This window comes from Sciurus vulgaris (assembly GCF_902686455.1).
Source record: "Sciurus vulgaris genome assembly, chromosome: 5".
NCBI lineage: Eukaryota > Metazoa > Chordata > Mammalia > Rodentia > Sciuridae > Sciurus > Sciurus vulgaris.
The window spans coordinates 126,875,490-126,900,503 of NC_136465.1; the positions used below are offsets into that span (position 1 = coordinate 126,875,490).

At 37.8% G+C, this 25,014-nt stretch overlaps 1 protein-coding gene and 1 long non-coding RNA gene across 3 annotated transcripts; one reads left to right on the top strand and one right to left on the bottom strand.

The window, feature by feature from the left end:
* Positions 1 to 638: 638 nt before the first annotated feature.
* Positions 639 to 14,582, bottom strand: LOC306660741 (N-acetylglucosamine-6-sulfatase-like). Its single transcript, XM_079139179.1, has 6 exons — positions 14,248 to 14,582; positions 8,512 to 8,571; positions 5,247 to 5,453; positions 3,216 to 3,281; positions 2,689 to 2,787; positions 639 to 863 (listed from the first exon to the last, which is right to left on the bottom strand). Exons 1-6 carry the CDS (start codon positions 14,296 to 14,298, stop codon positions 654 to 656), a joined length of 693 nt encoding a protein of 230 aa, XP_078995305.1. The 5' UTR covers positions 14,299 to 14,582; the 3' UTR covers positions 639 to 653.
* A 108-nt stretch (positions 14,583 to 14,690) lies between these two features.
* On the top strand, positions 14,691 to 22,007 carry LOC306660650. Of its 2 annotated transcripts, XR_013763698.1 has the most exons (3): positions 14,691 to 14,996; positions 15,555 to 15,586; positions 20,423 to 22,007. It is a non-coding gene; the product is annotated as an uncharacterized lncRNA (long non-coding RNA). The 2 variants fall into 2 exon arrangements; XR_013763699.1 differs by lacking the exon at positions 20,423 to 22,007 and having other exon boundaries at positions 15,555 to 15,745.
* The last annotated feature ends 3,007 nt before the right edge of the window (positions 22,008 to 25,014 follow it).

Below are 25,014 nucleotides of genomic sequence, written 5' to 3' on the forward strand. Positions count from 1 at the left end.
ATAAGCAATTATGATTTCTGGGGAACAGACATGAGGCAGTGGAGACCTTCTGACTTTGAACCAGGAACTGCCCATACCTTGGGCCAGGAAAGTATAACCTATTAACTAAAGAAATGCTATGATAGGATCTTTCCAGGGACCTAGGACAGTGAATATCCTGGGTAGGAAAACAGGGCAATGCAACCACTTAAGACTGAGAGGAAGAAATAGTTAACTGGCACATGAAGCAAATATTTGGGTTGCTGTGGCCTGTAATCATGTCTCCTGTGTTGGCTCCCTCCCCCCCCCGCCACTCAATTTCCTTTCCAAGTACATGGTACTGTGTCACCCCTGTTCTTTCTATGCCTTGGACCAACGAGTTTTGGGGTGATGTGGGGACATCCCCTGGGACATGTCTCAGACATTGCCAGGAGGGAGGAAAGCCAACCCACAGGTTACTAGAAAAGCCTGAGTGACACTCCTGTAATCAGAGAAGATGGCATTCTTTACCATTTTCCGCAGATTCCCTAGCTGCTCCCTGGATGTGTGGCAGGTACCTTATCTCTACCTGTGAAGCAAGTCTATACTATCTGTTGTCCTAGGGAGAGGCATTACCCCTACAATATGTTGAAAGAAAATCTACTACATGGCTCAAAGGTTTTCTATAGTATTACTTATACTGAGTATGGCTTAAATTCAAGGGTTGAGGAGGCTACCGTTCCATGGACATTGAAGTTCTTGTTTCTTGGTGCAAACACATTCTGAAAAGTCTTCTGGTACTGAGGTGCAGCTGTCCAAGGTGAATGAGGTGCTGGAGTGGAGATCATCATGAAGAATGGCTCAGAGTTGGATTTGTAGTCCAGAAAGTCCAAGGAGACATTAGCCTGCACATACAAAGATACGTCACCTCCTACCCTACCCAACAATTCAGTACTTAATAGATAAAATGTCCTCTGGTGGGCAGAGAGTACAAGATTATCTTAATTGTACATCTCAGTGCAAGATCTTATTTCATGGTCATGTGCAAGCATGCTGTTGGAACACAACATTTGGTTTTTAGGCAATGTTTAAAAAACTGAAAAGCATACCATCACAAAAAAGGAACTGAGAGGTCTTGATGACTTTACATGATCTAGAAATTGTTATGTCACCCATATGGAATGAAATAATTTGGTCATTTTGGTATTAATTTACATAAATGAAACAGCATATATATTAGATGACATCAAGAATATAAGAGAATAAATCTAATTCTCAAAAATGGGAAAGGTGAATTAAGTTACCATAACCTGGGTTGGGGATATAGCTCAGTTGGTAGAGTGCTTGCCTTGCAAGCACAAGGCCCTGGGTTCAAATCCCCAGCACCGCAAAAAAAAAAAAAAAAAAAGTTACCATAACCTTATGAAAATAGGTAGAAAGTAGATGTCAATTATGCCAGCTGAAGTAGCTAAACTAAATGAATATTAAACCCAAATCCTGGGACTGAGGATGTAGGTTAGTGGTATATCAGCTGCTTAGCACACACAAAGCCTAGGTTCAATCCTTGGCACCAAAAGTAAAGGCCAAAACAAACATGTCACCCCAGAATTTTAACTTATGTAGATTTACATATTTCATTTGCTTATCAGGAGATCCTTTATGAGAATGAAAGCACCCCACATAGATGCTGTTTTTCATTGTTCTGATTCACACCTTCATTTGTTCCTAACACTAGCTCAACATGCTGAAGACATCTACTTCCTATCACCTTCCCATCCACCTACTTTACTTGACCTCTATCAGCTTCCTTGTGGTTTCTCAGATGTGCCAGGGGTACTCCTGCTCAATCAGGGCTCTCACACTCACTGTTCCCTTGCCTGTGGCATTCTTTCCCCTGAGGGACAGCTCACTCTCACCTCCTTTAGATGCTTAATGTTACCTACCTAGTAGCCTCCCACCCTTATTTCTCTATTATCTAATGAAGCAACAAATGAACATGTGTATATGCCCACACACATAGCATAATAAATTCTGCCACAAGTTACCTTCCACAGAATAGACTTTGCTTCACTTACTACAAAATGCCTACTGTGCCTGGTGCTGACCCATTTGGTGAATAAATGCACTATGAAGTATTTCCATTAAGGATACTTCAGAACGTGAAGTCCCAAATTCACCTTTTAGTGATTTATGCACACAATGACCACGGAACATCTCTATGCCTCCACCTATGCAGAGGCCTATGAAGTTACCACCTTCTAGCGTGGGGCCAAGAGTGGGATCCCCAGTGGCACACAGTGGCACACATCTACAATCCTAACTACTTGGGAGGTTGAGGCAGAAAGATCACAAGTTCAAGGTTAGCCTGGGCAATTTAGCAACACCTTGTCTCAAAGTAAAAGGGCTGGGGATGTAGCTTAGTGGCAGAGTGAACATTCAATCCAAAGTACAGCTATATTAAAAAAAAAAAAAAAAAAAAAAAAAAAAAAGGAGCCCCTAACAAAGGTGTTAGTGCTTACCCTTTGGAAAAGGGATTTGTTGCTAGAATTTCAAGAATATAAGAAAAACAACCCTTAGGAATTTTTAATTCAATTAAAACATATTCTTTGGCAGGTAGACCACAACATTACACATTTATGTCACCTGACACAAACAAGACTAGAGGTTTTCTAGGCAGAGCCTTAACCCAATGTGAGCCAAACCTGCAAGGGCAGAGTTCCAGAAACTCACCAGAACATCTGTCAGGTAGTCCACACTGTAATTTTCGCCATGTTTCCGTGCTTTCCCATTGATAGAGAGGGTGTAATTATAATATTTAGAATTCTTTTCCTATTTAAAAGGGGAAAGTAAAATTTGGTATGAGGTCAACACAAAATGAAGAACTAAACCTATGCTGGGCTAAACTGTACTATTTAAAAAGCAGTAAGACATAAAAAAAGGGAATTACTCATGTCAATATTTAATTGATTTTTCTGACAAGGGTTTTATCAAAGACTAGCATGGTTTCAATAATTTGTTCTACTTTAAAAGTCAAAAATGGGCCAGGGAGAACAGCAAACTACATTGCTAAACCCTCTGTAATGCAAGAAAAACATCCCAGAATGGAGTGACTCACCAGTCAACAGACTTCTTTAAGGAGACAAAACAATTAAGCAGAAGCAGAAAAAGTTATGTTGGTATCAGGGTTAAATTAGAGAGTAAGTGCTTTGCATCAGGAGGGCTGTGTGTAATTGGCACTGACTTTAATAATCACTTACCAAAGCATACCAATAGCTCCAGCCCAGAGGGACATGTTCTAGTCCACCTGCATCTGGAGCTCCATACTGAAAAGACAGACAAGTAAGACATTAGAACTCCTCAGACATGACCAGACCATAAAGAACAGGAAATTTTGAATCTTTTTAGACCAGTGCCTGACACAGAATAGGTGCTCAATTTTCCTCAACACACAGACTAATAAAAAAGTGTAGAACTCTATAATCCTAGGAACTTCTTAAGCTAAAATGGCAAACCATAGCCAGTGGGCCAAATATGGTCTCCCAACTGTTTTGTATGGTTAAAATACTAAAATTTTTTAACTATTTAAAAGTTTAACTATCAAAAGGAAAATATTTTGCGAAATGTGACAGTTACAGGAAATTCAAATTTCAGTGACAGACTTTTATTTGAATATAGCCTGCTCATTTGCTTACATAGTATCTACGGCTGCATTCGTGCTACAGTGGTGGCACAGCAGGCAAGCTGCCAACAGACAGAGAAGTGTGGCCTGCAGAGCCTAAAACATATACTATATAGTCCGCTACAGAAAAAGTCCATGTAGCCTACCCTACATGACCTATTCAGGAGTAAGTACTGAGCCACGATGGCACAGAATGAATGGTCCAACTGACACGGTGGCTAATAACACCAAAAAGATTAGACTGAGCTATCTAGTCTATTACTTCAGTTGCCCTGATGAAATCTACTTTTGGAGCACAACTTATCTGATGAGAAGAATAAGTGAAGAGACCACAGACCATTCCCACCTTATTTCAACAAGTTTTAAAAAAATTTTTTTGTAGTTGTACATCATACCTTTATTTTTCGTATGAGGTGCTAAGGATGGAACTCAGTACCTCACATGTGATAGGCAAGCACTCTGCCACTGAGCTGCAGTTCCAGTCCCTCGATAATTTTTAAAACTGCCTATTTAAGGCAGAATCCCTGAGAACTATCTCTCTGTACTAGAAAGTTTTCTCCTAATTTCATATACTCAGATGACCTGCAATATTCAAAGAAGCATATATTCTCTTTATGACACACACCAACACCATAACTGAGTATCACACCACATTTCCTATCTCTCAATTCTTTCAAACTGATTTTTTTCCTTTAAACCCACAAGACTGCAGATCCCCCTAACTACTGGGGAGAAGAAGCAAACTAGCAGAAAATTCAGATCAGATATTAAGACCTCCAGCAACCACAGATAAAGTATAACGTACATCTTTTCTTTGTTCTGCATTCCTAAGCTAACTCTGAAAGCTAACCCCAAATATCACCAATTACACTATTTTTTTTTTTTGATGGTGCTGGGGATTGAACCCAGGGCCTTGTGCTTGCAAGGCAAGCACTCTACCAACTGAGCTATAGCCCCAACCCCCAAGTACTCTATTTTAAGCTTGGTCTTTGACTAAAAGCTAAGGCCAATGTAGTAGACCTGAGGCCACGAAACCTGGTCCCAACAGGTCACAATGAGGTATCACTCTATACAGGCCTGAGGCCAGCACACCAACCACTCAGTCATTATAATGGTCTGACTGCCCCAGACTCTGGGTACTTTCCCTTTATTACGGTCTCTCCACAGTCTGTTCTCACTTCTCAGGTTGAAGTTAAGTATTCAACTGTTATAATTCGGAAAAGATTTTAAGAAATGTGAGGAAAAAAACCTAAAAGGAAAAAATTCTTCATTCTGATCCTAATAAAGGGGAAATGGAAGAAAAGATACAGCCACACAACAAGTAGAAGTCCTGTGGAAAAGGGAAGATGCAACCGACAATGGCAGTCTTAGGACAATTTTAAAATAAATGCTTCTAGGACTATTTATAGGAAGAGAAACTACAGTACCCGAAACATGTACACAGGTTCCTGTAATCCATGAGCAGATGAGGAAAAAAACAACACACACACCCAACCCTGTAACATGACTTGAATTGACACTACTGAAAAAAGAGAAATTACTGCAAATATCAATTAACACTGAAAAAGCTGTTATAAGGGGAGGGGGAAGAACAGGCCATTCAACATACCTCATTTAAGTATTTCCCTGCAAAAAAGGTTTGATAACCACACAATGATCTGAGGATTGCTGGAAACGTATTTGGTTCTTGGATCTTCTGCCAAGACTTGCTACTACAGTTTCCCTCTAGAGTGTTGTTAACGACGTGATGATTATGTGGGTACTTCCCTGTCAGGATACTGGCTCTGCTGGGGCAGCACAGAGCACTTGGCACATACTACAAATAGAAGCAAAACACAGTTAAACAAGAATGATGAAGTTTTCATCACTTCTAAAGACAATAAAAGGAAGCTTCTCAATACTCAACTTCAAAATTTTAATTTCTCATGGAACAGAGATTTTCTTTACATATGATGTACAGTGGAGCTGCTTTAAGTCACATAATGCAGCCATCAAAACAGGTAAGACAAACCAAGAGAATTTCTTTTTCATTTGGTTTCTGTCTGAAGAATAAGAGTAATTCTCATCTTGTCTGCCAAAGAAATAATATTCATATGCAAGGAACACTACTTGGCAATAATATTCATATGCAAGGTCTTAACCAAAGACAAAGAAGGCTACTTGAATCTCAGCTGAGCAGAGGTTCCTTTTCAGGCTCATCTGTAGCTTTACACATTTCTTCTAACACTTTCCACACTGGATTCCCCCTACCTGTCTTATGTTTCCTGAGCTACTATCAACAACCTTTTTCCTTTCTGCCCAATAAACCACTTTACTGAAGTTAAAACTAACACCAGCAGGAAAGGGATGATCAAATATATTCATGCTAACATTGGATACTGTTCCTTTTATGGGTTTTTTTTTTTTTTTTTTTTTTGCTTTTCAAGTTGGATTTAGCTTTGTGATGAGGATTAAACCAGGACCCTGCACATGCTAACCATGTGCTTTGCCACTGGGTTTCACCCCCAGCCCAAACTGGCATTTTTAAAATACTGTTGAGGAAGAGTGTTATCTACATGCACAGTGACCAATTGTCTATGTGAAGAGTTAGTTTATGTATTTTGCTCATTTTTCCCTCCTGGACTTTGGCCTCTTGTAACCTAAGATTTGCAGTAAACAAAGATTTAGTCACATTACAAATATTTCCCTTTTTTATTTTTGTTCTTAATTTGACTTCTGTAATTTTAACAGTGGAAATTCTTAATTCTTTCCCTTTATGTTTTCTGACCTATTTTATGGCCCTTATCACACTGCTTATTGTATCTCCATATCACATTTTAATGTATGGTTAATTTCTTCCTCAAAAAACCAAAACAAAACAAAATTAAAAAAACCTCAAGAGTATAACTCAGTGGTAGCGTGAGAGCTTGGCATGCACAAGACTGTGGGTTCAATCCCCAGTATCAAAAATAAAATAGCTTTATTGTTATTACCTATTTATCATTCCAGATAATTACATGTGTTATTACTGGGTATCAAACCCAGGGTCTTACACATGCTAGGCAAGTGCTCCACACTAAGCTACACTCCCAGCCTTCCAGATAACTTTTGGAATCATTTGAGTCTAGAAAAAGTCTTGTGGAGATTCTGATTAGAACAAATTTAAGTGTCTTACCACAGAAAATGTTGTATATATCTATGTAAGTATTTTTATCTTTTGTTAAGTACTATAACTTTATATAGGTCTTAAACCATTCTGGACATCACCAGATCATTCCTAGAGTGTTCACATTTTACTGCTATTATGAATAAGATCTCTTCTACTTCTCTAACTCATACAGAAGAAAAGTTATTTTTACTTTTTCATTTCCACCTTACTGAATTCTATTAATTTACCAAGTTTTCTAGCCAGGTATAGTGGTGTACACCTGTAATCCCCAGCTGCTCAGGAGGATCACAAATTGAAGGCCAGCCTGGGCAACTTAATGAGACCCTGTGTCAAAAAATAAAAGGCTTAGAATGTAGCTCAGTGCTTTGGTTAGCATGAATGAGGTCCTGGGTTTAATCCCCAGCACCACACACAATTTCAAACAATTCTGTTTTCTAGGTCAAAAATACAAGAGTGGAAATATTTTTGACTTCTAATAGTTCAAATTTATTTCAATCTAGACTTATGATGGTGACTAGACAGTCCAGAACATAAAAAATTATTGTCTTGTCTCATTCCAAACAATGTCCTAAGTTTCTCACCTTAAGTATTAAGTGTGCTAGTTATTTGAAATATGCAAGGATATATATTGTAAGGATATATTCTAACAATTTAAGGTTACCAGGAAATTTCAGACAGCTTTCAGACAGCTAAAATTTCAGACAGCTTTCAAATATCAAGATTAACTTTCCTGGGACTAGGCTGTGGCTCAGTGGTAGAGCGCTTGCCTAGCGTGTGTGAGGCACTGTGTTCAATCCTCAGCACCACATAAAAATAAAGATATTGTGTTAATCTACAACAGCAACAACAAAAAAAGGATTAACTTTCCTTCTTTCAACTACTAATATCATGTAGACAGACAATGGAAAACCCAACATCATGTAGCTTTACATGCATTGACTCACTGAACAATAACCCTAAGATAGATTTTGGTTAACTATTTACAAATGGGGAAACCAAGAACCAGAGGTTAAATAACTCACCCAAGGTTACAGAGGTACATAAATGAACACGTATTCAAAACTAGGCAGTCTGGTTCTAGAATCTATGCTCTCTTAGGTCTAACATTGTTTCACTGTGCAGATTTCCTGGTATTAAGCAATCCTTCCATTCCTAGACTACCACTTACTGGGTTATATGTATGGCTCCTAAATTTGAATTGGTAGCATTTTATTTTGGATCTTTGCATCTGTACTTTTTTAAATTTCTATTTTATTAATTTTTAAATCTATTCTTATTAGTTATACACAGCAATAGAATGTATTTTGATATTATATGTGAAGCATAACTTTTAGTGTATTTATATTGTGTATAAATATACATGTTTTTAGGTGCTATTATCTTTGTCAGGTCTGACTATCAGTTAATTGGGTTTAACCATAGAATAGGTAACATAGTATAAACATCACTTGCTTCTATCAATCCATTTTCAAATCTAAAACTGAGGTTTTAGATAAAATTCTCTGATTCTGAGTTGTAGCACAGATTGGCTTAGCAAATACCTACAACTGATCTTCAATTGACAGGAAGTAATAATTCAATTAAAATCTATATCATTATATATATAAAGTCCTTCCTTCAGCTCAGACATTTAACTATAAAAACTCTTCACAGACTACACCAGACTTCCAGAAGAGTATTTCTTCTTATAAACACAAAATCTAACAAAATTAGTTTCGAAACTTACAGCACTGGAGAAAGTCATTCCCATCTCTCCAATGAGGGCCTTGGTTTTCTTTAGTGGTGTCTGTAAAGTAAGTAATTATACATTAAACATTTCTTCTGATAAAACCCCAGACCAAAACTTGTGACTTTTTACATATTTTTTTATTCCCAATTGTCAGCTTTGTCACTAAGCAATAGCCAAGCGTTGTATAATTCTGGAGATAAACCAGAATCTACAGTTGGCAATAGTTGTTTAGTACCCTGTGCAAAAGTACAGGGGTCTGCAACACAAGCAAGAAGGGAAAGCTCACAGCTGAAGACATTATTCCAGTGATGCTGATTTTAATGTAATACAATTTTGGCGTCCTTCCCTTATTCGTTACTAGTCACCTTAGAAGGCAGAGAGTGCTGGCCTATCTCCATGAATTCATCTTTAGAATTAGAATATTAAAAATGATATGAAAGTTACCACCCACCCTTTAAAAGAGAAACAACAATTAGATTCTGACAAACAAGGCTTTGATCGGGGGATGGCCTCAAATCTCAGTGGTGGAGCCCAGACACACACTATTTAATTTCCAGCTCACCACCTGGAGGTGACCAGACACGTCACCACCTGAACCAGGTAGCAGGCAGATTTAACAGAGCCTTATCAGGTAGAAAGTTAGCCAAAAATTGCTTTGTTTATATCCTGACTTTTTATCTTTTGTTCAAAATCTAAGATTGACAACTGCTGAGAAAAATTAACTTCATCCTAGAGTGATAACAGTATGAATTTAAATACAAATAAAAGGAATACCAATAATCTTTATTCACTTTCCAGAGCAAAAAGCACTATCAAAGAGGCTCTGTTAGTTGTAATACAAGGCAGTTTATGATGATTCTAAAATACCTTTGAAACCTAAGACCACACCAAATGCACTGGTAAGTTATTTTGTGTATTAATTTCCTAAAGATTGATACTCCAAATATACTAGACTAATAAAAGGCTCATTTTCAACAATGTATAAATGGCTTTTCCCCATTGTTTTATATTGATAATAGAAAATCTAAGGAACTATAAGGCCAAAAGAATGAGAATTCCAATTTAAGATGAGCTTTGATAATTTCAAGAGTAGATCTTTAACAGGATCACAAGAAACACTAGCAGCGTAGGTCTGTGCTAACCTTCAGAGGCAATGTCACCAGTACTCAAAAATCACCAGAAAAGATATTTTCCCAGAAGAGAAGAGTGAACTGAACAAAACACCAGCTTGACAAAGAATCCAAGTTATCATGAGGACACTGGGAGAGAAAATGATAATGTGGGGAAAACAACCGAGTTGACTGAGACGTGTCAAACTGTCCAATATGCAAAAGTACTTGAACCAAGTTTTACTTGGTTTTAAGACTATACTACGTGACCATAACACACTTATTATACACTTAATGTGTGCCAGGCATTGATCTAGGCAATGGTGGAAAAAAGAATGTCCCTGACTTCATGATACTCATGGGGACCAAGACAATTTAATCATTTCAGGTAGTCATAAGTGCATTGATCAGAATAAGACAGCATGATGTGACTGGAGCTGGTAGAAAGGGGGAACTACTTCAGATGGGTGATCACGAAAGGCCTCTTTCAGGAGGGAATTTGCTGCTGAGAGAAGTCATACAAAGATTAGGAGAGGATGCCTCCGGGCTAAGGAAATAACAGCCCAAGAGGTACAGGGGAAAGAGGTAAGACAAGGTCAGAGGGGCAGGCAGAAGCCAGAGGATGAAGCAGGACTACATAGGAATTTTGATTGTAAGTCTAAGAAATTTATATTCCTAACTGTAGTCCTTATTCTACTAATGGTAGTGTAAGTGATAACCATATCATGAGCTTAATGGAACAAGTCCCAGGCAAGAAACCACACTGTACTGAAAATGTGTATCCCTGCTAATCCAAATGGATAGAGGCTGATTGGGTGAAGGTCATAATGTCATTAAGAAGTGACCAATTGGGACTGGGGTTATAACTCAGTGTCACAGAGTGCTTGCCTAGCATGTGTGAGGCACTGGGTTTGAGTTTCAGTATCACATATAAACAAATAAATGTCCACGGACAACTACAGGGGAAAAAAAAAAAAATAAAGCAGCAGCCAATCTTATGTTTTCATGAGTAAATGTGTTACTCATCCCAAGCCAAATCCCTTCTACAAAGTCCTAAGGAGTCATTTACTTTCCAGGTCCCATGTATAGTTGCTTTGAAAGTTTTGACAATTCAGATAATTCCATGGCTAGCTTTTAATTTTTATTTCTTATTGATTGTACACAAATAGGGTCCAACTTTTCATTTCTCTGGTTGTACACAATGTAGAGGCCCATCGTTTGTATAATCATACATGAACATAGGGTAAAGATGTTTGTTTCATTCCATTATATTTTCTCCACCCGCCCCCACCCCACCCCTCATTTCCCTCTACATAATCCAACATTCCTCCATTCTTCCCTTACATTCCTCACCTCCCCCACCTGTTATGTATCATCATCTACTTATCAGAAAAAACATTCAGCCTTTGGTATTTTGGGATTGTCTTATTTCACTTAGCATGATATTCTCCAATTCCACCCATTTACCTGCAAATGCCATAATTATATTCTTCTTTAAGGCTGAGTAATATTCCATTGTGTATACATACCAATTTCTTTATCCATTCATCTACTGACAGACATCTAGGTTGGTTCCACAATCTAGTTACTGTGAATTGAGTGACAATAGACATTGATATGACTGCATCACTATAGTATGCTGACTTTAAGTCCTTTGGGTCAAATGCCAACTTTTTTTTTTTTTTTTTGGATACTGGGGACTGAATCCTGAGGTGTTTAACCACTGAGCCATATCTCCAGTCTCTCTCTCTCTCTTTTTAAAAATAATTTAGGGATAGAGTCTCACTGAGTTGCTTAGGGCCTTGCTAAGTTGCTGACGTTGGCTTTGAACTCACAATCCTCTGGCCTCAGCCTCCAGAGCCACTGGGATTACAGGCATGTGCCACCAGGCCTGGTTAACTTTTAACAATGAAAATTATTTTTATTTAAGTAAAGCAATGGCTTGTATTTATTCTTTTCCTACATGTCCCCATGACTTCTTTCCTGGTTTCCTTGAGATTTTATCCAAATGTCACTTTTTCCTACAGTGAATGATTTTTAAAAAGAGCTGCTTATGCTTCTGTGAAGAACAGTGTGTCCCATAGCACCATATGATGTTTAAGTAAAATCAAGAAATGAAAAAGAACAGTTCCGTAGGAAAAACAGTAAAAGCAAAGTCCCACCTGGAACAAATATAATGAAATGTCAAGGATGAAGCAGGACTCAATAGCTGCATAGGCTATCGAGATGATTGAAAGAATTTCACCTTAAACCAAAATCATACCAAGTATTACAATTCTTCAACCTGAGTTATCTGCAGGGTTGACTACTGTTTATTTTGTGAACCAAGGCAGTAATTTGTAATCTTTTTTGGATTAGAGGACTCCCTCTCTCCACAAAAGCAAAGCTATTATACATGAAGATTTATATATATATATATATTCAGAAATTCACTGGTATTCCTGAATGTCACCTGAAGAATCTTTATGGTAGAAGTGACCATGCTGGTATGGGTTTGTGAAATGACATCTCACAAGTCAGAATTATCACAGTATTGTAGGAGGAAAAAACATGGTGGTCAGGGATCATAAAATACCCAAGCTTTGGCCCTTACAAGTTAAATGAACCTTGGCCAAATTATCTGACCACGTGTAAATTTTCATTTCCTCTTCTTTAAGGACAATTATCTACAGCAGTAGATTCCTGTGATGATTGAAACAGAATTACGAAATACCTCACATTCTGCTGATTCCAACTAGGTCCTCAAATGCTGTCTTTATCCTAGCTCTTCCCCTTGGAAGCCCTGTTAGATACTTAGCAGAATATTCTGGAAAAGGCTACAAGAAAATTCAGAATTCTCGGAAGAGTTGGGGGCATTAAGTTTGACTTGTGCTCTTCACTCAATTTTGGCTCCTTTCCCCAGTATGAACACCTATAAAAAAGACTGCTACTAGGTTAAAGCAGCAAATAAGATTAACATACTAACAGGAAGAGATCACAAATATATCAACAACTGTGGTCAATGAGAATCAAAGAAACTGAATTCTGAACACCTTTGAAGTAATGAATTTTGTTTTGACATATGAAAGCATGACCTTCTACTTAAGTACTTTAGTCACTGAGAGCTTGTTTTTCTAGACAAAACGTTCTTGAAGGACAAAATTATAAGAGTTTTGTGAGCAGGAGGATAAGTATAGTATTTGGAATGGGAGCAAAACCAAAGTAAAAGAAGGGAAACAAATTAAGACTCTTGGTATCAATATGGTTGGGGAGAAACTAAAAGGCAATGAGGTATGTGTGGGAGGAAGAACTGTGGATTCGAAATACAAGTATATTAAACAGACAAGAAAAGACATACTGTTGAGCACATTCTGAGTGTATCTCACAACTCAAAACACATGTACATATGGATATGCTTACCATTATCATGTGTAAAACACAATTTCCATTCTACTATTCCAAAAAATGTTAGTAGCTACTCACTAAACTGACTTCACAACTCACTCATTTGAAGAACACTGAGCTAGGATGTTACTACACAGGAAAAGTTATCAACTTCTTGTCTGGAGAGTTTTCATTGTTTCAGCATTTAGCTGAAAGCAAAAAGCAGAACTGAAAGGAATAAGTAATGAAGCTGTTTCTTTCTTTTATTTTATTTTTAAAGATGAGAGGAAGGATGGACCAGAATCAGAGTGCCAGTCAGTTATGCCTTGAGGCAACAGTTTGCTTCTGTGCCATTGGGGTTCAGCCCCATTTCTGACCTATATAAGGGGTTGGGATAAATGTGATAAAAGTCATACATTTCAAACCTCTTAAGATACAGTGGCAACTCTCTCTAGAAGACAAAATGAAGTTTGGTGCCCAGGGCAGTGGGCAGGCCTATAATCCCAGCTACTCGGGAGGCTGAGACAGGAGGACCTCAAGTTCTAGGTTGCTTGGGCAATTTAGCGAGATCCTGTCTCAAAGTAAAAAGGGGATGCAGCTCAATGGTAGAACGTAGAATGATCCAGGCCCTGGGGTCCATCCTAGTACCGCCCCCTGCCCTCACCCAACCCACCCAGTCTCGTGACAGCCCCTAATGCTTTAGCCAGGCGTTCCATTAGGCTAATTAAACTTTCTTGATCCTCTAGGGTCAAACAGTCTCAACAGTTCAACAGTCTACCTACCAGATTAGTTCATTTCATCAGCACTTATTTTACAGATATCAGGTACAGACCCTGTACACAGGCACAAATGCAGAGGTGACCCAGGTTCTTCCTAAAGGGAATTGAAATTATGGCCTTTAAACTCCTTATACAAACAAAAGCAATCACGGTTGCGTGCTCCTTCCAGCACCAGGGCCTCACTGGTCAACGAATCCTTAAACTGGAGTCCACATGTTTATCTCGAGACGGGAAACGCAAAACTCCGCAGCAGTAAGGGCCAGACTGGCAGCACTGTGGGGTGTGTGACATGTGCATCAAACCCGAAGAAGAAACAGTCCTGCGGGCCCATCAAAGCTGCTTGCTTGAGAAGGACCTTGAGTAGCAAACCCAAACCGACCCAGAGTCACCGCAGCCAGTTGGGGGGTGGGGTTAAGGAAAAAGGGCAAGAAGTCAGGGAGTCAGCCGGGGAGATGGAGGGGCGGGGCAGAAATGGAAGTTACCATGCCGCCGAGCACTTCGTCCCTGGTCGTCGGTGAGAAGCAGCACCACATTGGGCCTCCGGGAGCCTGCTGCCACCCCCGAAGCTCCTAGGCAGCCGCTCAGCAGCAGTAGTAGCAGCAGCAGCGCTGGTCTACAGGCAGGCAAGTGGCGGGAGTTGCCCCGCGAGGGCCCACCTGGGGCCAGAGGCAGGAGCCGCATGGCGGACGGGGCTCCAGGGACACCCCGAGTCGGGGTGGCGGAGACACGTGCAGGTGACCGAAGGGCGAGAAAGTCGACGAGCTGCAGGTAGGAAAGGCTGCACCGGGAAGGCCCGGGGCTGGGGTCAGGCGTTTTCTCCCCAGGCGCGATCACGTGAGGCGGAGAGGAGACAGGGGGCGGAGCACGCGCGGTCACGTGAGAGCGCATGTGGGCGGGGCCCGGGACGAAAGCAGCCGGATGGGAAAGTCCGGGCAGCGTCTCGACAGGGGCCGAGATCCTGGAGCAGAGGGAGGACTCGCTGGCCTGAGACTGGGGTTGCGGATGTGTTCTGGTAGGACCTGTTTGTGAGCGCTGGTTGAGAAGATTAAAATGAAGGGAAGAAAAGATGAAAAGGAGGGGAGAGGCAGCAAACACCGATTAAAAAAGGAGAAATGCACCTGCCATATATAATACGATCAGCTGGTGGACGAAGTCTAGGCTCTACCATATTTAATCCCCGAGTTAACGAGCATTTATTCAGTCGTTTTCAATTTTCTCTGCACCTTGTGAGGTAAGTCTTAATATTCTCATTTGGAATCAGCTGGTAAAGAAGTCTAATGATGTTCTACTTTTTTCATCTGACATGGTGGTTTCAAGCACAATTTAGGGAATATCCTGGCCCTTTTATCCTAATGCTTTGTGGTGGATTCTTGGAAGCCTCTGTAGAAGATGTTGGGGGATATATGCACATTGTACAAAACCAAAAATTCTGAAACGTGATCACCCAACAGTATTAAGTAATCTTTAGGGAAGGAGTTCCATGAAACTAGGAATTTATTTTTGTGGTGATTCTGGAACCACTTTACTGAAGCCTGTGAAAAACATTGTATCTGGTAAGGTAAGTTGTCAAGTTATATCCCCAACTCAATATTACAGAATCCATTCTCTTGCTGGTAAAAAAGTGTCTCTGAGATGGACCCAGACGAGAAAACCTCTAAAGCACTGTTCTTAAGATAAAAATAATTGTAGAAATACTTCAAAACTCTGTGTTCACAACTATCCTTATGTATCCAAGTGTAAGACTTTTTATGCAAAAGGAAGTAATACCTTTTTTATTCTTTTTTGGTAGTGGAATTGAACCCAGGGTCTCATGCATGCTAGGTAAGTGTTCTACCACTGAACTATAGCCCCAGACTTTTTTTGCTGCTTTAATAAAGTAAATTTATTGAAGGCAAAGAAGCTTGTAAAAAATGAAGTAGATTTCTGCTCTGCAATAGGAATTATGCCAAGAATCTAGTTGCAGCCTTAAACTAGATAATTTTCTTTTTTTAAACTGGTAAGAGTAAATAACCCCTGTGAATTCAGGTTTCAAGACTCGCTGGAAGACTTTCTTGCCCCTCCCCCCCCATGAACCTGATCCCTCTAAATTGATGCCCAAAATATAAAATTGTTTTTGATTCAAGGTTAGATTGTGAACTCTTTTATCCTGCTGTATTGAGATGTAACAAATTATATATGTTTAAAGTGCACAACATGTTTTTATGTATGCATATGTTATGCAATGATTACTCTTCCTCATATTGGAAAAAAATTTTGTTACTATTTACTGGTCAGTGTCAGAATAATTTCTCTTGATTTTTATCACTCATTTTAATCAGCTTGGTTATATATTCCATTACTTTTTATCCCAATTTTATTTTAGTGCTTTAATAAAATAAATTTAAAGATGACAAAAGAAAGTTTCTACTATTATATCCACATCAGGAGTCTGTAATGTTCCAAAATGTCTTTCTAAATTTTGTCAACTATTCAAATAAAAATTTACATTCATTTGTGTTTGTGTTTCTCTTCTGAGTTGTTAGTAATATATTTTTGAGTTCCTAAATTTTTGTTGAACCTGAGTTGTAAGACTTGAACAACTTCGTAATGGGAAGACGATTTCTTTATACTTAAATGAAGCACAAGTTGACATGTATGTTTCAAATACTCCATATAGTAGTTGACCCTGAAAATAAAACACACAACTGTTAGAAAACAATGAAGTAGTTAATGACTTCAGATACTGGATGCGGGGGTGGTTTCTAACAAAAGTAAGGGAATGAGCTGTGTGTGGCTCCTATTCTGTAAAACTGGTTTGAAAGAGCTGGCAGCCAGGTGCTGGACACACACCTATAAGCCCAGTGACTTTGGAGTATGAAGCAAGAGGGTCACAACTTCAAAGCCAGCCTCAGCAACTTAGCAAGACCCTGTCTCAAAATAAAAAATAAAAAAGGGCTGACTTAATGGTTAAGCACTGAGTTCAATCACTGCTAAAATTAGCTCTCTTTTACTTTGTGTAAAAAGAGTCTCAATGTTTTCAGTTGACTAAGAGGTTAAAAATCACTCTTAGGTGTAATGTTTATTTATTTTGTTTGTTTTTTGGTACTGAGGATTAAACCCAGAGGCATTTAACCACTGAGCCTCATCCCTGGTCATTTATATTTTTCTAAGTTGCTTAGGGCCTTACTAAACTGCTGAAGCTGGCTTTGAACTTTCAGTCCTCCTGCCTCAGCCTCTGGAGTTGCTGGGATTACAGGCATGCTCCACAGTGCCTGGACATTAGGGATTTCTACAAGAAGAGCAATGCACAATAATTGCAACTGATCAGTATTTGTCATGTCCAATATGGATTATATAATATTAGTTGGCATTTGGTTATGTATTTGATATCACTTTTAAAATGTATTTTCTCATTTCAATTTTTCATAAATCATTTTGGTAAGTTTTCATTTTGACCTTTTTTTCTTAAGAGCTTGGCAAAAATGGATAAAATCTAACTCAATTTTTTTAAATCTCATGAAATTTGCATTATATGAATAATACTACTTTTCATTCTAAATTCCAAAGTGTAAATCTCTTTCACTTAAGCTTTTTTTAAAAATATTGTTTTAGTTGTAAATGGACCCCTATTTTACTTATTTATATGTGGTGCTAAGAACTGAACCCAGTGCCTCACACAGCTAGGCAAATGCTTCACACTGAGCCAAAACCCCAGCCCTCACTTAAACATTTAAGGACCTCATAATCTCTACTTCTGATCATGTTGGAATAGTAGTGCCAGACTCTCTTAATACAAACAACCAGAAAACAGGGAAGTGGGCTGAGGGCGTAGTTGAGTGGTAGACTGCTTGACTAGTATGCAGGAGGCCCTGGGTTCAATTCCCTCTACCAGAAAAACAAAAGAATTGAAAACAGGGCAAAATATGTTTTTACACAAAAGATAACCATGAGTGCAGGACTGTGATCCTTGGGAAAGGAAACAGTTGTTCCAGTTTTTGGCCTGGAGGCACATTCTGAACCAGAAGCAGAAAAGGATCCAGGAAAAGCAAAGTTATTTTGCTAATAACGTTGAAGGGAGCAAAATCAAGGTGGAGGGAGGCTGGGGCAGATGGAAGTTGGCGGGAAGAGTTTCAAAGATGATGCTTTGTAGACTAAAAGCTCAGTAAATTTTTGCATAAATGTCGCGTGTGCGTGCGCGCGCGCGCACACGTGTGTGTATACTTGCCATTTTATTATTTTTTTTCCAGTTGCTAAGGATTAAACCCAGAGCCTTGCCCATGCTAGGGAAGAACTCTTATCTCTGAATGACATCCACACCCTACCATAGATTTTTAATAAATCCTTATTCAAAGTATTAAACAATTCTCTTTTAGATATGAAAAAAATTATTCCAGTAAAACAGGTGTATCTCCCTTGAGCTTCCCTTGTTAGGACAGTCAGTTGTCCAACCCGAGATGAGGATGAGTGGTGCTGCTGCTTTTATGTCCATACAAAACCTGTGGCCACTGGTTCACCTGGGCTTTGTTATAGTGTATAGTAGAGATTGTTTTCTAAGAAGCTGTAGTGACAATTTAAAGTGTGTTCAAATCAAATATTTACATGCTGATCAATTATTTGTTATAAAAAGACTAGAATGAAATACAATAAGTAATTTTCAGTTGCTTTAAAAAAAACAAGCCCAGGAAAGGAAAAGCTCATTGTACACATATATCCTTTATGTATACCAAAACTTCATTCAGGTATAATTTTAATTCAAAAGACTTAGATACAATGTTATTCAAGTGATAATTGCCCCTAAGATTTATTCAAACTTACTATACAATAAGAAAGTGAACAAATCTAATATGCACACACATATAAACACACTTTTTTTTTTTTTTTTTTGGCAGTATTGGGGATTGAACTCAGGTGCACTCTGCCACTGAGCTACTACAGTGCTAACCCTTTTTAATTTTAAGATAGTTCTCACCAAATTGCCCAGGTTGACCTCAAAAGTACCATTCTCCTGTCTGTTTCCTTAGTAGCTGAAATTACAGGCATGGCCCACTGAACCTGGCCTGATATAATTTTAGTCTCTACTCATTGCTTGAAATCTTGGAGGAAACTGCCCTACAATCAATTACTAACTAAAAGTAATTCTTCATATGTTTAATATTGTACCAGTTTCTACCTACAATTCAGTAATTCAAACAAAAAAAAGGTATTTACATAACATTTTATCTGTGTTCACTGAATTGCCATCTCATGCCAGAATTTCTTGACACTTTTAATATATTGCTTAAAATTGTGGTCAGATTAAGCAATATTGTTAAATTGTGTTTTAGTTGCCTGCAAACATCCAAAGCAGTTTTTTTTAAGAGGAAGAAAAGTTACTTAAATGCAAAGCATTATCACATATATCCTTGTATGTTACAATTTGGGACCAAAAAGTAATGTTTGTTTAAAAAATTGTATTTGGATGGCAGAAAGTGAATCTAAGTCAACAGTACTAGATATGCTGGAATTTATCTGTGAGTTTGGGATCTTTTAAAAGTAGCATTACTTAAAAAAAAAAAAAAGTAGCCTTACTTCCAGAAGTATAATAAATAGAAAATAATAAAAACCAACAGTGTAGCTGGGTGTGGTGGCATACACCTGTAATCCCAGTGACTTGGCAGGCTGAGGCAGGAGAATTGCAAGTTCAAGTTCAAGGCCTGCCTCAGCAACTTAGTTTGACCCTGTCTCAAAAAAATAAAAAGAGCTGGGAATGTGGCTCAGTGGTTAAGTGCCCCCAGTTTAATTCACAGTACCAAAATAAATAAATAAATAAAAAATAAAAAACAAAAACAAAAACAACCAAACCAAAAACCCAACAGTGTAAATACAAGGTAATGTGTAACTCACATTTTGAACATCTGATTAAATTCAATTCTGAAAGTGTATATATAACAAGTTATAGACTCTGGGACGCTTGATTTCCAAAACACCAAGGCAAAAGAGAAGTTCACCTCTTATTTAAGTGCCAACTGCAAACAATATCAAATAAAAAGTCAAGCAAATAAAATTACATAATGAACAAATGCAAATCATGTGCTTTAACAGCTATAACCATTGTAGTCTTCAGAGAAGATATGGCCTTCTGGGGTAGGCAATGATACTGTACTGTTTTGGAACAAAGCCCATTACACCTTTCCTGCCTTGAACTAGGAGGAAAATCTTTTATTGTGATGTAACTATCAGCAATTTTTTAAAAAACAAAAATAATGAGATGAAAAAAAGAAATGACTGTCTTCCTCCTCCTATATTTGAGGATTGAGTCTTACAAGATCCTGCTGACTGTTTTATTTCTATATAACCCCTGTTGTCTTCCTAAGTCTTATTGGACTCATCATTGCTGGGTCTGGTGGCCAGTGGGGGCTGGTCCTCTGTAACCTCCATTGTCCAAAGTGTCCTTTGACTGTGGATGGAAAGCAATTCAGCATGAGAAGGTCTCCTCCTCTATGCTTGAGTCTTCATTGTTAGCAGCTGCTTCTTGGGATGGAGAAGTGGTAGGGGAGGAATGGGGTGTTGCAGATGCTCCTCTGCTTTTCTCTATTTGGGGAATGGAGAGTGGTACTGATTTGGGAAATAGAAGATATGGTTGTATTTTCTTGCATTAAAACATCATATTTGAAGCAGAAACATCTGTTTTGCCTACAGTTTGGCCTGGCGGGGCTGTTTGTAATACATCAGTGGACATGGCCAGCAGGAGCTCTAGCCTTCCAAGTGCCTGGATGCCCAACCAGGCAGGAGCTTTGTTTGTGTGGCCCCTTCATCTGGGGGCAGCAGCCATACGTAGGTGTCCTCTGAAAACTGCTGAACACCTGAGATGTGCAATCAAAGAGTGATACACCATAAGGCAAGGAAAAGAATGACCAAGGTGATGTAAAGGAGATGATTCTTAGAGGGGTTGGAGATGCTGGAGATCCAAGCTACCAGAGAAGGGAAGGTCCTCCTTGATGATCAGGTACATTACGTGAAGCACCTGAAACTGTCACACCTTAGTAGAAAGGCTGAACATTTCTTATCAAAATGTATTCCACATTTCAAATAACAAAGCTTAAATATAACCTTCAAAAGGTGAAGCCAATCTGCAAGTAACTTGAACAAAACCCAATGCTCTTTAAGGGAAAACTACACAATCTAGATATTCAGTAATGTGAAACTTAAAATGCCCTACATTTGATTTAAAAAAAACCACAACAGAGGTTCCTAAACAGGAAAATGTGACTCATAACCAGGAGGAAAAATTGCCAATAGAAAGATAAAAATGGCAGAGATGATGAAGTTAGCAAATTGGGATTCTAAAGCACCTATTATAATCATGTTCAAGGATTTAAAGGAAAATATGAACCTAATGAGAAGCAGAAGATTTTTTTTTAATGGAACAGAATAGCACAATATCTGAAAAAAAAATTCATTGCATGAATTAACATGAGAAAGACCATATGGGCAAATGTAGTGGGGAGATAAGTCAACTTGAAGACACAGCAATAGAAAATACAAAAATAAAGCAAAGAGGAAAAAAAGATGAAAATAAAAATAAGCAAAGCCTCTGTAACTTATGAGAAAAAAAATCATGTAGTCTACCACTCATATAATTGGAATTCAGCAAGGAAGAAATAATTTTTAAAAGAAATAATAGTAAAGTGGCTAAATTTGGAGAAAACTCTGATCTCAGACCCAAGGAACCCAAGGAACTCCATGCAGAATAAGCCTTTAAAAAAGATATTTTATGAAAAACTTGCAGCTAATGTTCAATTTCATAATGGAAAACTAAATGTTTTCTTTCTAGGCCAGAAGCAAAGAGATCTGTCCTCAACATTGTTATTCAACTTTACATTGTAGGTATTATACCAAAGGTTCTTGGCATTTCAGTAATACGAGAAAGAAATGTTCACAAAAATCTGCAGGTGGATGCATCATGGTGAAAAATGTTGAAAGATAAAGGAGAAAATCTTAAAACAGCAAGAGAAATATAATTAAATAGTCACTCACAGGAGAACTCTAATAAAAGTCAGCAGATTACTTCCCATTAAAAATAATGGAGGCCAGAATGCAGGAATAAAATACTCAATGTGCTTAAAAAAACCCTGATAACCAAGAATGCTATATCCAATAAAGCTCTTTTAAAAAAATGAAGGTGAACTAAAAAAGTGCTCAGATAAAAACAACTAATTTGTGGCTAACAGGGGTATCTTACAAGATATATGAAAAGAAGTTCCTTTGACTAAAAGTAAGTGGCCCCAACCAGGAAAAAAACAAAATAAACAAACAAACAAACAAAAACACTGGTAAAGATACTTATGCAAATATAAAATGATAAATGCTATTTCTCGTTCTGATAATTTTAAAAGCAATCTTAAATTCAATATGTCTATAAAACAAGTTTTCTCAAGAATATGAGTCATATTCTTGGGGCCTGCAGTATATAGAGATGTATTTGCCAATAGCAAAAAAAGATTAGTGGGATCAAAGCTGTATTGAAGTCAGAAAGTGAGTGCAGATGGTAACTCAAATCTGTAGGAAAAGGTGATGAAAGTCAAATAGTAAAGAGGTTACTATAACACAAACTATAAATATATACTTTCTCTCCTTTTTTCTGTAGGCTGCTTTAGAATATATAAAATTGAATGAAATAATAGCAATACACTATAACATTGACATATGTATAACAATAATACAATAAAAGTGTTGAAAAATAGAGCCATATAGGAATAATGATTTTATATCTCACTGAAATTGTTAGTGTAAGTCTGAAGCTGTTTCTGTTAAGTTGGATATGTTAAGACTAGAGTAATCTCTAAGGACACAACTAAAATTTATTTTAAAAATTAATATGTCAGAAAGTTCTTAATGCAAAATATTAGTAAAGAATAATAGAACAAATATAGAAAAAATTTAAAATGGCAAATGAATCAACTACATCAATAGTAACTTTAAATGGACCAAACAATCCAATAAATGGCGGAGATTGTAAAAATAGACAAAAAAAAAAAACAACTAGATCTAACTATATGCTGTCTCTATAAGACACACTTTAGATTAAAAAGTACAATAATTTGAAAGTTCAAGGATGGAAAAATATGCAATCAGCAAATAAGAAAGGTGGAATGGCTATAGTAATATCACACAAAACTGACTTTAAAAAACAAACAGTGTGGCCGGGGTTGTAGCTCAGTGGTAGAGGTCTTGCCTAGCATATGTGAGGCACTAGGTGTGAACTTCAGCACCACATAAAAAAAATAAAATAAAATAAAGGTATTGTGTCTATCTACTACTAAAAAATATTTTTAAAAATGTTATTAGAGATAAAGCTAGACTTTTTATATGGTAAAAAGGCCTATCCATCAGGAAAACATAACAATTATAAACATTTATGTACCTTAAATGTTATATAGCATTAAAATTCATGAAGGAGAAATTGATGAAAATGAAGACTACAACAATAATAGTTGGAAACTTCAGTATCCCTCAATAGTGGATGAAATAACTAGGTAGAAGATCAAGGAAACAGAAGATGTGAACAACATTATAAAACAAGTAGACCTAGGAGCTGAGGGCAGGCAGTACAGCTCAGTGGTAAAGGATGTGCTTAGCACGAGCAAGGCAAAGAAAGAAAGACCGAGCAGGTATTTCTGCCTAACAACAGCTGAATACATCCTCTTCTCAAGTGTCCTTCAGATGTTCTCCAGGATGGACCATTTGCTAAGCCATAAAGCAAACCTTAATACATTTAAAGGTATAGAAATAACAGGAAATACATTCTCTGACCACTATGAAATGAGATTAGAAATTAATAACAAGGACATTTGGAGAAGGTTATTTGAAAATAGCACATTCCTCAATGACCAATTGGGTAAAGAAGAAATCAAATGAGAAATTAGAAAATACTTTGAAATGAACAAATGTGAATACATAACATGCTAAAATTATGGGATGCAGCTAACAGCTTAGTAATTTATAACCGTAAGTGCCTATATTAAAAAAGAATGATTTCATATCAATAATTTAACCTGCTACCTTAAGATACTAGAAAAAGAAGAGTAAACCTAAGGCAAGCAGAAGAAAGGAAATTAAGAGATTAGAACAGAAATTCGTGAAACAAAAAATAGGAAATCAAAGTAAAAGAACAATCTTCTTTGTGAAGATTGACAAAATTGGCAAATCACAGTGGGCCCTATCATATTTCCTGTTATGGTCTAGATATTAGGTGTTCCCCAGAAGCTCATGTGTGAGACAATGCGTGAGAGTTTAGAGATGAAGTGATTGGGTAATGGGAACTTTAACCTAACCAGTGCATTAATCCTCTGATAGGGATTAAATGGGTGGTAACTGTAGGTGGGTAGGGTGTGGCTGAAGGAGGTGGGTTGATGGGGTGTACTTGGGGCTTTTTATTTTGTCCATTGTAAGGGGAGTTCTCTCTCTGCTTCTTGGTGGCCATGTCCTGACCTGCTTTCATTTGCCACATTATCTCACCATGATGCTCTGCCTATCTTGAGCCCTGAGGAATGGAGCCAGCCATCTGTGGACTGAGACCTCTGAAACCATGAGCCCCCAAATAAAGCTTTCCTCCTCTAATTGTTCTTGTCAGGTCTTTTGGTCACAGCAATGCAAAAGCCAACTAAAACAGAAATTGATACCGAGAAGTGGGGTTGTTGCTGTGACTAACCTGATCATGGTTAGAAGCTTTTGGACTTTTTGGAATTTGTGGGGTTTTGAAAAGTTTAGAGATGCAAGCTGGAAAAGTTTTACGTTGTTAAGAGTTATGGGGGCAGACACGTGAGTGGTGGGAACATGAGGTTAAAAGAATAATTCTATGAAATGGGCCCATTGTGCTGACTCTCCATGCTTTCTTCTCCAAGAAGCAGTTTACCTGCAGCCCTGCCTGGCTTCAGTGGACAGGATAAGTCACATTCCAAAACAAATGACATTGATAAGAGGAATCCAAGTTAACCTCAAGGGGGAAAACTTTGTGACCCTTTTCACAGACCAGATCTCAGAACTCAGAGAGATAGGCTAATTCCTCCAAACCATAAACTCTGTAAGAATGTATGGTAGAGAATCCACTTAGAACTGGTCAGCATGGGCCAAGATGACTTAGAGTTACCATAGCAGTGGGGACTTGAAAGTATTATGTCATCCCATTTTTTTTTTTTTTTTTTTTTTTTTACTTTTTCATTATCAGAGTGTGACTTTATTTTATTTTTTTAATTTATTTATTTATTTATTTTTATTGTAAACAAATGGGA